Source organism: Pongo pygmaeus, chromosome 22 (genome assembly GCF_028885625.2).
Source record: "Pongo pygmaeus isolate AG05252 chromosome 22, NHGRI_mPonPyg2-v2.0_pri, whole genome shotgun sequence".
Taxonomy (NCBI): domain Eukaryota; kingdom Metazoa; phylum Chordata; class Mammalia; order Primates; family Hominidae; genus Pongo; species Pongo pygmaeus.
The window spans coordinates 54,777,672-54,792,190 of record NC_072395.2 but is presented as its reverse complement, the minus strand read 5'-3'; the positions used below and the strand labels follow the sequence as shown (position 1 = coordinate 54,792,190).

The window sequence follows — 14,519 nt, the reverse complement described above, 5'->3', positions numbered from 1 at the left end:
TTTTTTTTAAGACAGTCTGTCACCCAGGCTGGAGTGCAGTGGTGTGATCTTGGCTCACTGCAACCTCCACCTCCCAAGTTCAAGCAATTCTCATGCCTCAGCCTCTCAAGAGCTGAAATTACAGGTGCATGCCACCACGCCTGGCTAATTTGTGCATTTTTTAGTAGAGACGGGGTTTTGCCATGTTGCCCAGGCTGCTCTTGAGCTCCTGGCCTCAAGTAATCCACCCGCCTGGGCCTCCCAAAGTGCTGGGATTACAGGTATGAGCCACCGTTCCCGCCAGTTTAGAGACTTTTGAGTGTCTACGGTTGTATAAGCACCACCACTGTTGAGTTACAGACCTCGACTTCATCCCAGGAAGTTCTCTGGTGCCACCCTGCAGTCAGCCCTGCCCACTGGAATGCCAGGCTCTTTGCTGTGCTGTAGCTTTGCTGTTCCTTTTTTTTTTTTTTTTTTTTAACTCTGCATTTTTGCATGGTGGAGCTGTAGCTGCACCTCCTATCTCACTGCTTACTTTTCTTTGCGTGCACAGTCTGGCTCACCACATCTTAAGCCTTTTCCCTACTGTTACTATCTCTGGCATCACTTTAAAGCTGCGTGATGTTAGATTTTGCTGAGACACTTCTCTTTTGTTGGATATTTAAGTGATTGGCAGTCAAGAATTGCCTTCTGACTGTTAACTAATATTTTTTTCTTAAGAATTCTTATCTTTTACAATTACTATTCGGAAAATCCTGAGTGCCTCTCTTGATGAGCAGGCAGTCGTCATGACAAGTTTTTCTAGTCCTGTTTACTTAGCAGCAGAGCACCAAGTTGAGGAGAACCCACACTCGTGGGGGTGTGGAGGCTTATTGCTGGAGACAATGGCCCACGTGGATTAGAAGAAATTCCCCTTATTCAGAAGTGGTGGCTTCCAGCTAACCTGGGCCCTTGTCCTCTTTTTCTGAAACTCACATGTGAGTGTTTTTCTCTCTTTGGAACCCGTGTATGTTTGGGAAGGTGAGTGAGAAATGGGAATTTGGCTTTGATTTCCATTTGTCCTTGATGTTTTGGGATTCTTCAAGCAGCGGATTCTCAGAGAGCAAGCGTAAAAGGGAACAGAAACTGGTGGGGATGGGGTGTCCCAGAAAAATGCCCTGCTGGCAGGGTGCCCCCCCACACGCTCTTTCTGCTCTTTCTTTATTTTTAGTATGATGAAAAATTTCATATTGCATTTATGCCTCTTTCTTCTTATCTTATGAAAACTCAGAACATGCATGCAAACGGTGATAGCAGTAACCTGTATCTTTTTCTTTCATTCATTGCATCCTTAGTGCTGGTTTTGGATATGAAAAGATACATGTTTTTTTCTAGTGCTGAATGCATATGCAGTTGTGCTTCTGGATTATTTTTTTAAAGACCCAGGAGTTTGTCTTTGTGAGTGGCCCCTGGAGTTTGCTGTGGGTGATGAACTTCAATGCAGGCTGTATCGTGATTAGAGTCGAAGTGATGGGCAGGGGTCCTGCCCTGGGCCAGCCCACAGAGCTGCCAGACGAGGTGTAGAGAAACTGGCCTGGGCCAGATCGTGGTACACTCACTTAAAACGCCTCCCAATTTTAGGTTGCACAAGAGCATCAGTGACTTTTTTGTTAAAAGGTGCCTGTAGTTCTCTTTATAGCCAGGCTTACACCGCATGCCATGTACCCCCAGCTTAGCTCTCCCTCCCCAGATTCCTGTGTGGCATGGACTGAGGGATAGAGGTGCTTCCTGGGATAGCGGTCCCCCTACCTCAGGTGCCTATTTAAAATTAAGTTCAAATTTAGTAAAATTAAACACTTATTTCCTGGGACATGAGCCACATCTGGTTACTGGCTGCCTTGCTGGATCCCAGCTGTGGAGCACGTCAGTCATCCACAGAAAGCTCTGCTGGATAGCGCTGGGCGGGAGCAGCAGCCCAGCCACACACGGGGGCGCCACTGGCTGGCTGTTTTGGGTTCCACTGTCTCTTACTCTGTGCGCCAGTGAGAGATGAGGAATTACACTTGGTTCTTGAGGATGCACTTCTTTCATGAAGTCATATAAGGGATGAGCCTGGTCGCTCTGGACTGGCTTCTTGGAGGAGTTCTCAGCTCTGTGACTGGTGGCCCTGCAGCAGGCATGTCTCTGTGCTCAGTTGCCTCATCTGTGAAAGGGGGACAGTCACATGACCGAATCAGCCATGTGTGTAAAGCTCTGAAAATGGTGTCTGTCATGTGGAGTGACCACAGGCCTGTCAGCTGCTGTCATCACTGTCATCACCGCCTCTCAGCACACACCCCTTCTCCGCTGGGCCGGGATTCATGGAGACATATGAGCTGTTTGGGGGTCACGTTTTTCTCCTCTCATGTCTTTTGAAGCTGCAGGCACCCCAGAAAACAGCGCCCCCGTGGAGTCGGAGCCCAGCCAGTGGGCGTGTAAAGTGTGTTCTGCCACCTTCCTGGAGCTGCAGCTCCTCAATGGTAAGGAGGACGTGTGGGGAGCCCCAGTTGTAAAACTCCTGTGTCGAGCTCCCTCTGACTTACGCTGTCACCTGTCTGCGGCTGTCGGGGATGTCCCAAGCTTTGTCCTGTCTGCGCCATTGCCCCACAATGTAGTCGCCAGAACCAAGGCTTTCTCAGGGTTTAAAGCTTCTGGGCAGTCCCGCTTCCCACCCCCGACCCCCGCAGGCCTCACTTCTTACTCCTCCAGGTTGTGAAGTTGCGTTTCAGCTGGGCGCCTTGACTCTGGAGCGCTGGCAGGGGCCAGCCATGGCATGTGTTGTGCACTCTTGCCTTTGTTGTCTCTACTTGACAGCCCCTTCCATTGTTTCTTTATCTGTCAGACGCTATTTTCTTTTTTTGAGACAAGGTCTGGCTCTGTTGTCCAGGCTGGAGTGCAGTGGCATGATCGTGGCTCACTGCAGCCTTGATCTGACAGGCTCAAGCGATCCTCCCACCTCAGCCTCCTGAGTAGCTGGGACCACAGACATGTGCCGCCACGCCCAGCAAACTTTTGTATATTTTTTGTAGAGACAGGGTTTCACCCAGGCTGGCTCAGACTGCTGGGCTCAAGCAGTCCGTCTGCCTCGGCCTCCCAAAGTACTGGGTTTACAGGCGTGAGCCACCATGCCCGGCCTGCGAAACATTTTTATCTACTCAGGTTGAGATACCAATTTAAGGTGGCCGGGAAAGAACTGAACACATTTCCAGCTTCTGCAGTGCTCTGGGAACTTTCTGTTTATTTCTCTTAGGGAGCTGATTTTTCCACAAGCCTCTTAGGAGGCTAATGTGTAGTGAAGAAAGACTCGCGTCAAATAAACCATGGGGGAATCACATAGAAACAGTTTGTGGCATTTGTCACATGTGGAACGTGCTCAGACGCCCCAGGCCTGGCGGGGTTCCAGGCAGTGCAGTTGTGAGGAGTGACCGGGACAGCCACTGTGCTGACACCAGCAGACTTTAGCTACCTGGTCACACGTTCCTGAGACATCCTACTCATCTTGGCTTTAATGAATTTACAAATGTGTCATTTTGCCCTCTGCTTGGTGAGAAGCATTTTGTGTTTGTCACCAAGACATAAATAGCAGAGCAGGGCAGTTGGGTTTTCTAGAAACGCCGCGTTTGTGCAGAGCACACCCCGGACCTCATGGAGACCCATGGTAGGTGCTTCACAGCGGGAGGGTGCTGCCTGCGCCGGGCGGTCCCCTCCACAAAGCCAGACAGACGTTGCTGCTCATTTGTGTTTCTTCCTGATAACTAGTTTTGAGTGAAGAAAAAAGAAATTCCTTCATATTTTCAGTGAAATTCTACTTGTATGTCATCAACTACGTAAGACGCGGTACTCGGGCTCCCCTTATAATTAGGCTGATGGTAACTAATTAAGTTATCATCAGTGCCAGGTCCTCCAGAAACTTCCTTGTGGCAACACCATGAGGTACAACCGTGACTCCATTTCAGGGATGAGTAAACAGAGGCAGGAGTCCCTGCCCACAGGACGGCAGCCTTGAGGGCTGGAGCCAGGTACTCGGGCAGCCCGGCCTCTGCCACCCGGATTACCGGAGGGGTCCTGAGCATTCCTTCCAGGTGACGGCTCTGCCTTCTGCGGCAGCCTCTCGCTGGGGGGCTTCTCGGGAACATCCATGGCTCAGGAGCCTAGGAGTGGGAAGCAGAGCCCAGGAAGGAGGAGGCTGAGGAGCAGCCCCAAAGGCTGGCCTGTGAACGGGGAGGGGCTGTGTGTCCCTGTGAGGGGGAGGGGCTGTGTGTGTCCCTGTGAGGGGGAGGGGCTGTGTGTGTCCCTGTGAGGGGGAGGGGCTGTGTGTCCCTGTGAGGGGGAGGGGCTGTGTGTGTCCCTGTGAGGGGGAGGGGCTGTGTGTGTCCCTGGGAGGGGGGAGGGGCTGTGTGTGTCCCTGTGAGGGGGAGGGGCTGTGTGTCCCTGTGAGGGGGGAGGGGCTGTGTGTGTCCCTGTGAGGGGGAGGGGCTGTGTGTGTGTCCCTGTGAGGGGGGAGGGGCTGTGTGTGTCCCTGTGAGGGGGAGGGGCTGTGTGTGTCCCTGTGAGGGGGGAGGGGCTGTGTGTGTCCCTGTGAGGGGGAGGGGCTGTGTGTATGTCCCTGTGAGGGGGGAGGGGCTGTGTGTGTCCCTGTGAGGGGGGAGGGGCTGTGTCCCTGTGAGGGGGGAGGGGCTGTGTGTGTCCCTGTGAGGGGGGAGGGGCTGTGTGTGTCCCTGTGAGGGGGGAGGGGCTGTGTCCCTGTGAGGGGGGAGGGGCTGTGTGTCCCTGCAACGGGGGAGGGGCTGTGTGTCCCTGTGAGGGGGGAGGGGCTGTGTGTCCCTGTGAGGGGGGAGGGGCTGTGTGTCCCTGCGACGGGGGAGGGGCTGTGTGTCCCTGTGAGGGGGGAGGGGCTGTGTGTCCCTGTGAGGGGGGAGGGGCTGTGTGTGTTCCTGTGAGGGGGGAGGGGCTGTGTGTCCCTGTGAGGGGGGAGGGGCTGTGTGTCCCTGTGAGGGGGGGGCTGTTTGTCCCTGTGAGTGGGGAGGGGCTGTGTGTGTCCCTGTGAATGGGGAGGGGCTGTGTGTCCCTGTGAGGGGGGAGGGGCTGTGTGTGTGTGTGTGTGTGTGTCCCTGTGAGGGGTGAGGGGCTGTGTGTGTCCCCGTGAGGGGGAGGGGCTGTGTGTGTCCCTGTGAGGGGGGAGGGACTATGTGTCCCTGTGTGGGGGGAGGGGCTGTGTGTGTGTCCCTGTGAGGGGGGAGGGGCTGTGTGTGTCCCTGTGAGTGGGAGGGGCTGTATGTCCCTGTGAGGGGGGAGAGGCTGTGTGTCCCTGTGAGGGGGGAGGGACTGTGTGTCCCTGTGTGGGGGGAGGGGCTGTGTGTGTCCCTGTGAGTGGGGAGGGACTGTGTCCCTGTGTGGGGGGAGGGGCTGTGTGTCCCTGTGAGGGGGGAGGGGCTGTGTGTTCCTGTGAGGGGGAGGGGCTGTGTCCCTGTGAGGGATGGGGCTGTGTTTGTGTCCCTGTGAGGGGGAGGAGCTGTGTGTCCCTGTGAGGGGGGAGGGGCTGTGTGTGTCCCTGTGTGGGGGGAGAGGCTGTATGTGTCCCTGTGAGGGGGAAGGGGCTGTGTGTGTGTCCCTGTGAAGAGGGAGGGGCTGTGTGTCCCTGTGAGCAGGGAGGGGCTGTGTGTGTCCCTGTGAGGGGGAAGGGACTGTGTGTGTCCCTGTGATGGGGAAGGGACTGTGTGTGTGTGTGTCCCTGTGATGGGGGAGGGGCTGTGTGTGTGTGTCCCTGTGAGGGGGGGAGGGGCTGTGTGTCCCTGTGAGGGGGGAGGGGCTGTGTCACCTCCCTGAGATAGGAGGGGCTATGTTTCTCTTTTTCGGGCTGAGGGGTTGTGTGTTCTCTTGAGGGCGGAGGTGCCACATGCCACTTTGGATATCCTCAGCAGACTGGCACTGAGCACTGTCTCAGAGCGCATGACAGACGGGTTCTGCACAAGCCTTCAGAGAAGGGACTTCACTTGGCTCTTTCAGTGCTGCTGTTCTAATGAGGCAAATGGTGTCCATTTGTCTCATTTCCTCTCTGATCTCAGGGGATGTGAAGCTGCCTTTTGTGAGTTGGTGTAGGAAGTGTTGGAAGGGCTATTGAAGAGGTTTTGTAGTTTTAGAATCAAATTTGACAGATTTTTGCTTCTTCTTTCAAGTTGAGTAACTTCCAAACCAAACCACCAGTGCTCTGAACTTAAACTTTCTTTCTTTCTTTCTCTCTTTTTTTTTTTAAGATACAAGGTCTTGCCCTGTCACCCAGGCAGGAATGCGATGGTGTGATCTTAGCTCATTGCAGCCTCAAACTCATGTGCTCAAATGATCCTCTCATTTTGACCTCCCAAGTAGCTGGAACTACAGGTGAATGTCAACAGGTCTAATTGTAGAGACAGGGTCTTGCTCTGTTGTTCAGGATTCCATAGCAAGGCTGTCCCAGACAGGCCCACATGACAGGGACATTGCCACCCATACTGACGGTGGCCTCAAGGCCAAATGTGTGCTGTCTCTGAAAGCCCAATGCCTTCACCATGCCAGAAAATGTGTTCTCAGGCCCCCTGCAGCCTCACACTGCTCACAGAGCTATGGCACAAACCTGCATTCAGGGCAGGAGAGTTTGGGAAAGGAGTGTTTTGGGAAAGGTGGGGCTCAGAAGTTAGCAAAACATCACAAGGATGTTTCACAGTGCTGGATGGCCAGAAAAGATGGCACACATCCACTGCGTGTAGGATACAATAGAGGATCCTTTGCGGGAAAGGAGCAAAGGGAATGCCCAGGTTGCTGGTGAAGGAGATTGTAGGACAAGCGATGTTCCCTAGTTCAAGGATAGATAACTGGTCCAGATTGGAGCAGCAGCAAGGGCTCCAGGAAGAATGGCTCAAAAAGGAAAAGAAATAGAGCATTAACTGATGTGTTTGTAGAGGAAAGAGTTATACTTCTGGCAGAGTTTAGGGCTCAGTTAGTAATATAAACACAGGAAAAAAATAAGCAAATGTTATTAATAAAAAGTAAGGCAATAATTAACTCCAGAGAAAACAAAGGTTATATATATACTTAAAAAAAACAAAAAACAAACAAAAAAACAAATCAGGCCAGACACGGTGGCTCACGCCTGTAATGGCAGCACTTTGGGAGGCCGAGGCAGGTGGATCACCTGAGGTCAGGGGTTCGAGACCAGCCTGGCCATCATGGTGAAACCCCATCTCTACTAAAAATATAAAAATTAGCCAGGTGTGGTGGTGCATGCCTCTAGTCCCAGATACCTGGGAGGCTGAGACAGGAGAATGGTTTGAACCTGGGAAGCAAGGGTTGCAGTGAGCCGAGATTATACCACTACACTCCAACTTAGGCGACAGAGTGAGACTCCGTCTCAAAAAAAAAAAAAAAAAGTCCGAGCGTAGTGGCTCACGACTGTAATCCCAGCACTTTGGGAGGCCGAGGCAGGTGGATCATGAGGTCAAGAGATCAAGACCATCCTGGCCAACATGGTGAAACCCGTCTCTACTAAAAATACAAAAATTAGCTGGGCATGGTGGTGCACACCTGTAGTCCCAGCTACACAGGAGGCTAGGGCAGGAGAATCGCTTGAACCCAGGAGGCAGAGGTTGTAGTGAGCCGAGATGGCACCACCGCACTCTAGCCTGGCGACAGAGTGAGACTCCGTCTCAAAAACAAACAAACAAAAAAAGAATCATAAACACATATTGGTGCAGTTGTGAATACATTTTTATGGTCATAATTATGAATACACTGATTATTGATTTACCCCTAAATAGTGATATAAATATGTTGGTGAGATTGTGGAGAAGATAAGTGTTTGGGAGGGGAGAGTATAGTCTATAAGAAAGCTAAATCCTTCTCCTCCATATTAGATGATAGATGCTATCTAATACTGAAAAATGGAAAGGCAATAATAGGTGGGGACGAGTGGTTACAGAGGGCTGCTGTTTTCTGTTTTGCAGCTAGGACTGGTTATTTGCGCATTCTCTATTTTTTCTTGCCAGACTTATCAATATCATTAGTCTTTTCAAAGCACCCACTTTTGGCTTTGTTGATCCTTTTTATTGCATATTTACTTTATTTCTGCTCTTATTTATTATTTCCTTTTTATACTTTCCATTCTGTGCCTTTCTAACAAGTTGGATGCTTAACTCATTACTTTCCAGCTATTTTATTTTCTCATGTAAGCATTTCAGATGATTTTTTCTTGAGAACCATGTTAGCTGCATTCCACATTTTGATTATACAGTGCATCTAAGTTTATATGCACTTAATAACATAGTCTAATAATAAGTAAAAATTGGCAGATCTACGAGGAGAAATAGAAAAATCTGCCTCCATAGTGGGAGCTTTTAATACATACATCTTAATTTATAAATCAGACTAAAAAATCACAGGGATATAGATTTGAAGCACACAGTTAACACAATTGATTTAATAAGTATATTTAAAATGCTGCATCTAACAAGTAGAGTATATATACATCTCTTTGATGTGTGGGCTCTCTTCCTCCCATATTTTAGTTCTAAGTATTTTCTAATTTGCTCTGTTTTTCCTGTTTGAATTTGTAATTGTCTAGAATGATGTTTGCTAATTTCCTTAGGTATGGCTTTTTTTTTTTTTAACTTTAGTTCCCTTCGTTTTATATTTCTGACCCTCAATCTAAAATCACTCTTATTGCCTTTCAGAATTTCCTCTGGGGCAATCTTTTCAGTCTTTGTCTCAAAATATCTTTCTTTAACCATCTGCATTGGAAACGGTTTCACCGGATATTGAATTTTGGGTTTATTCTTATTCTCTTTCTGCACATTGGGGATGTTGTTATGCTACTTTATGCCTTCCATTATTGTTCTTGATAAGTCTGTTGTCATTGCAGTTGTTCCTTCATAGGTAATCACTGCCTTGTACTTGGTTGCTTTTGAAACCTCCTCTGTCTTTGGAGTTCTGCAATTTATAACAGAGTCATCATTTATGTCTTTATTTTTATTTGTTTTCCCTATTACGGGTCTTGAATCTGAAGAGTCATGTCTTTCGTTCATGATAATCCCCCACGCTTATCTTGCCCATTGTTTAGCCCTCCTTCCCTATATTCTCTTTGTCCTATTGTACATGTTTTAGACCTTCTTGTTATATTATACTTCATGTCTTCTTAGCTCCTGCTCATATTTTTCTAGCTCCTTGTCTCTTTTCTACATTCTGGGTAATCTTTGGAGCTCTTCATTTTAGTTTATGAGTTCTCTCTTCAGTTGTGTCTAATTTTTTGTTTAATTGATACATTGTGTTTTTATTTTGGGTCTCTTTTTTTATATAAGTTTTATTTGGTTATTTTTCATAACTGCTTGTTATATTTCAGCATGCCCTTGCCTTTTTTTAATGTGGTGTTTTTGTTGTTGTTGTTTTTTTTTTTTTTTTTTTTTTCACCCTTCTTAACTCATTTAAATGTATTTTCCCTCAGTTTTCTCCTCTCAGCTTGTGTTATTATCTAGGAATTCCATTCTTCTTGAGTTTGTGTGTGTGTGTCTGCTGATGCCCTGATGGCTTATTGCTTAATTTTTTAGTTTTCTTGGGGCTTTTCTTGCTTTTGTTGTTGTTGTTTTGGTAAGCTCTTTGGCAAAGAATCTTTTCTCCCCTGCCCCTACAGTGGTCCTTCCGTGCACTCTGGATTGTGGAAGTAGTGTCACAGAGTGTTTTTATTTTGCTTCTGCTACGTCTCCCAGGGCTTTCACAGGTCTAGGGTGCAATTCTTTTTTTTTTTTTTTTTTTTTTGAGACAGTCTTGCTGTGTCACCTGGTTGGAGTGCAGTGGTGCCATCTCGGCTCACTGCAACCTCTGCCTCCCGGGTTCAAGCAGTTCTCCTGCCTCAGCCTCCCCAGTGGCTGGGACTACAGGCGCCCACCACCATACCCGGCCAACTTTTTGTATTTTTATTAGAGACGGGTTTTCACCATGTTTGCCAGGCTGGTCTTGAACTCCTGACCTCATGTGATCCACCTGCCTCAGCCTCCCAAAGTGCTGGGATTACAGGCGTGAGCCACTGTGCCTGGACACATTCATATTTTGATATCTCCTTCTCAGATTTTTGCTTTGCAGACTTATGTGTGTGTGTGTCTGCTTTTTTCACTAACTGCCCTCATGGTGAACCTACCCTTGCTTTTACCACTTAATTTACTTTTCAAAATAGCAGTTGTGTTTGATGCAGAGGAAATAAAACAGTAGAAATAAAGTTCACTTGCCTATACAACGGTTGGCAAACAAGATTGAAAACAAACACACATAGGAACCAGAGGCCAGGGTGGGTGTGGACGGTGGCAGGCTTCCTAATTGCGTGGTGCATTCGTGTCTCTCTTTGCAGAACATCTGTTGGGCCACTTAGAACAAGCCAAAAGCCTTCCTCCAGGCAGCCAGAGCGAGGCAGCAGCTCCCGAAAAGGAGCAGGACACACCCCGGGGGGAACCCCCTGCAGTGCCCGAGAGCGAGAACGTTGCCACCAAAGAACAGAAGAAAAAGCCTCGAAGGGGGAGAAAACCCAAAGCATCCAAAGCTGAGCAGCCTCTAGTCATCGTGGAAGACAAGGAACCCGCAGGTGATGAGCGGGTGCCGGGGATGAGTGCCTGCGTGGGGCGCAGCCCTCCTGGCGCCCGAGGGCTGGCGGGGCAGGGGGCAGGGGGCAGGGCAGGAAAACTCAGTGTAGAAAGGCCTCGTGGAAGGTAGGCTCTAAGCCCTTCTGTTTTTCTCTCAATCAACTCTAGTAAAGTACAATTTCCATGTAATTCATTTCACACTAAAAAGAATACAGGTTGTGAATTTTGACAAATGGATACAGCTGTGAAACCAGCACCCCCGTCAGGGCAGAGGACATTTCTGTTCTCGTTAGCCACTTTCCTGACTGTCTTCTGTACGAGTTCATTCCACCCATCCTGGAATTTCTCACGAATGGACTCTGTCTGCCTCTTTCAGGCAGCATACAGCCTCGAGACCTACCCGCGTGGTTTATCTGTGGCTCCTTCTCCTTGATCGCTGAACAGTGCTTGGTCCGTCACCTGTGGGTGGGCACTGAGTTGCTCCCAGGACCAGGCTAGGGCTCATCCTTTGATTGTGCAGTATCCTCAGTTGGGTTTGAAGAGGCATTTGACCCTCTTCCAGGGTGTGCTGTCTCTGCAAGGCTCTTGTCCCTGTGGTCCTCACACAGCCCCCATCCAAGCCACCTGCAGCACACGCCTGGTGGGCCTCACAGTGAGGATGAGATTTGATGCTCAGCCACTGGCCCCTTCACCTTTGTTCCTGACACTGGGCAGTTTTTCTTTTTACTGTCTGGGATACACCAGGATTTCTTTTGTGAGAGTGAAAAGGAGTCCTTATTGCTTCTATGAATTAGAGAGAATTGGGAAGAGCAGCCATTGTGGAATATTCTGAACCTCCCCTTTTCTGCTCTGGGTCTGCAGCTTCTAGGCTGTGCACTGTTGGGTGCTGATTTAGGAGCGCCTGAAGGCCCCCTGGCCAGTTTCCCCAGGTCTCTGTGAATAGGCAGAGAAGATGGGGGGTGGGGGAAAGCGTGTCAGGTAGATATTTCACTAATTCTTACTTGTGTTGGGAAGACATTTAGTAGGCAAAGTGGTAGAAACCAGTGGTTGAATTTTTTTGTGTAATCTTCCCCTGTTTCATTTATCTTGGGTTTCTGGCCAGGGTCTCCAGTATTGGCGATGATGTGATCTTTAACTCTTGTACAAAATGGTTAGCTAAAATGGTTATACTAATGTTGGCACATTTAATTAGAAACATTAACATTTCTAAATCTCTGTCAGAATTGATGTAGTAAGTTTGAAGTTTCTGCTATATATCCAAAATGTTTTTAGTTGGTATGAAGAAGGATTGAAGTAATGTTATGATGTTGTGGTTTTTAAAAAGAATAACAAATTATAACTTCAGTTTAGGCTAAGAAAAACATTTTGCTTTTCTGTTTATACTAGTAAATGTGTGGATCCCAAAATATTGACGGTTTTTTTTTTCCCCCTCTGTAAACCTCAACATTTGTGCCTACCGCTCTGGCCTGGCTGTGGTTCCCATGGGGCAGTGTGTCACCATGGTTTGATTGTGTTTGTCCCCTGCTCTTGTGGTGACTTAGCTTGTCACATCCCCTTCGTACAGAGCAAGTGGCAGAGATCATTACCGAGGTCCCTCCGGATGAGCCTGTGAGTGCAACGCCGGATGAGCGGATCATGGAGCTGGTTCTGGGGAAGCTGGCCACCACCACTACTGACACCAGCTCGGTTCCAAAGTAAGTCCTGCCCGGCACCTGGGGCCGTCCTGTGGACAGACAGTGCTGGCAGCAGCCAGGCCATTCTGGAGGGAAGGCACCTTCCCAGCAGGAAAGCCACAGGGAAGGAGATGGAAACAGACCTGCCGAGGAGGCAGCAGGAATGTTCCAGAGCTCAGGAGTTTAATGGTGCATCCACTGTGAAAACAGCTTTAAAAAAATGCTTTATTTTGGTTAAATATGCATGGCATAAATTTAACCATTTTAACCATGTTTAAGTGCACAATTTAGTGGCATTCAGGATATTCACACTGTTGGGCAACCATCTCCCCCATCCATCTGTGGAACTTTCCCATCTTCCCACGCTGAAACACTGTCCCCACTAAGCACCCGCTCCAGCCCCCTCCCCCAGCCCCCTCCCCCAGCCCCTGGCACCCACCATTCTACTTTCTGTGTCTGTGGATTTGATGACTCTAGAGATGTCTTATAAGTGGAATCAGACAGGATTTGTCCTTATGTGACTGGCTTATTCCACCCCGGCTCATCCATGTGTAGCCTGTGTCAGAATTTCCTTCCTTTTCAACACTGAGTAATATTCCATCGTGCATATGCCCTGTATTTTGTGTATCCATGCATCCACTGATGGACAGTTGGGTTGCTTCTAGCTTTCGTGACGCTGCTGTGGTAAAACACTTTGCTATTTGAATTTCAGTAAATTTAACAGCTTGCCCTGTGTTTTAGTTATGATTCTTGGGTCATTTTTACCCTGGAGCTGAGTAAGTTGGTGGTCATTTTTTTTTGGCCCTTTTTGGATCACCTCTTATAGTTGGCAAAAGTGATATCAGAAATGATGTTACCTGTTTATTTATTTATACTTTATCTTATTGCCCAGAAGAGTTCAGGTGGCTTACTATCAAAAATACATTTAACAGGGAAAGGAAGTTTTAAAAATCAGGTTCAGATAATATGTAAAACAGAAGAGAGTTAAGACAGAGTGACAAGAGCAGAAAACAGGTGTGGGTATTCTAATTGAGGCACAAATTGACCTCCAGGCTTTCTGGTGGCCAGAGTTAGAACACAGTCAGGTGTATGGCTGTTGCAGCTAAAGCTGCCTAATGTCATTATATATTCAAGGTGTCCCTTTCAGATGCCCTGGAAGCTGGGAGTGACGCCCGGGCGCATTCCCTCCTTTCTCGCATACAGGCTTGGGATTAGCTGGGAAGTTTTGGAAGGAGGCCGTTTTCATGCTGCTTGTAATCTGGAACTTTTCTCCCTCCTGTCTTTTCCCAACTTATTGACGTCCCTGGGCAGGTTCACTCATCATCAGAATAACACCATCACGCTCAAGAGGAGCTTAATTCTCTCGAGCAGACACGGCATCCGGCGCAAGCTCATCAAACAGCTCGGGGAGCACAAACGGGTTTACCAGTGCAATATCTGCAGCAAGATCTTCCAGAACAGCAGCAACCTGAGCAGGCACGTGCGCTCACATGGTGAGTCCGCGCGGCCCGGCTGGCGCTGGGGGCTGGGGCCAGGGCCGGGACTGGGGCTGGGGGTGGGAGGACAGCACGGAGTCTCCCCTCCTTGGGTCGTCTCCCACGAGCTGCGCCAGTGAGAGGCTGCATTTGTGGGTGATCATCTCTGCAGCCCCTTTGCATGGTGGGAGTGAGGTGGCTCGTGGGGCATTTCCCCGGTGGGCATGCTTCTCTCAGTAAATGCTCTAAGTAGTGAATGAGCTCTCTGTTGGTTGGTTCCTCAGGTGACAAGCTGTTTAAGTGCGAAGAGTGTGCAAAATTGTTCAGCCGCAAAGAGAGCCTAAAGCAGCACGTTTCTTACAAGCACAGCAGGAACGAGGTGGGTGGAAACAAGCCCAGGGTTCTCTTCCCAGTTGTGTGGACAACACAGACAACTGACCAAATCACCATGTTGCAATGAGAAGAAAGAATCCCAGGAGGGAGGAGAGTGGGCGGGGGCTGTGGGGGAGGGAGGAGAGCGGGCGAGGGCTGTGGGTGCCCAGGTGTCCCTGAGAAGGGAGAGTCCCAGGAGGAGGGAGAGCAGGTGAGGGCCGTGGGTGCCCAGGCATCCCTGAGAAGAGAGTCCCAGGAGGGATGAGAGCAGGTGAGGGCTGTGGGTGCCCTGGCATCCCTGGGCCACCTGTCAGCCTCTCGTCCTGGTCAGTTGCCCACAAGTGCAGCAGGAAGAGTCAGGAGAATGGGGGTGTTTGGTGCTTGGAGTGGGGCTCCCTGAGTGTGGA

At 49.3% G+C, this 14,519-nt stretch overlaps 1 protein-coding gene across 14 annotated transcripts in view; it reads left to right on the top strand.

Annotated features, from left to right (window-relative positions):
- Window positions 1-14,519, top strand: part of PRDM15 (PR/SET domain 15) — an 80,663-nt gene that overhangs the window by 29,666 nt on the left and 36,478 nt on the right. For 10 of the 14 annotated variants that reach the window (XM_054468602.2, XM_054468601.2, XM_054468607.2 and 7 more), the window contains 5 exons: window positions 2,376-2,477; window positions 10,364-10,594; window positions 12,157-12,286; window positions 13,577-13,758; window positions 14,025-14,119. In XM_054468602.2, the coding sequence (XP_054324577.2) occupies window positions 2,376-2,477; window positions 10,364-10,594; window positions 12,157-12,286; window positions 13,577-13,758; window positions 14,025-14,119 (740 nt within the window). The remainder of the gene's footprint in view (window positions 1-2,375; window positions 2,478-10,363; window positions 10,595-12,156; window positions 12,287-13,576; window positions 13,759-14,024; window positions 14,120-14,519) is intronic. The other 4 variants (XM_054468606.2, XM_054468603.2, XM_063659764.1 and 1 more) reach the window with 1 other exon arrangement.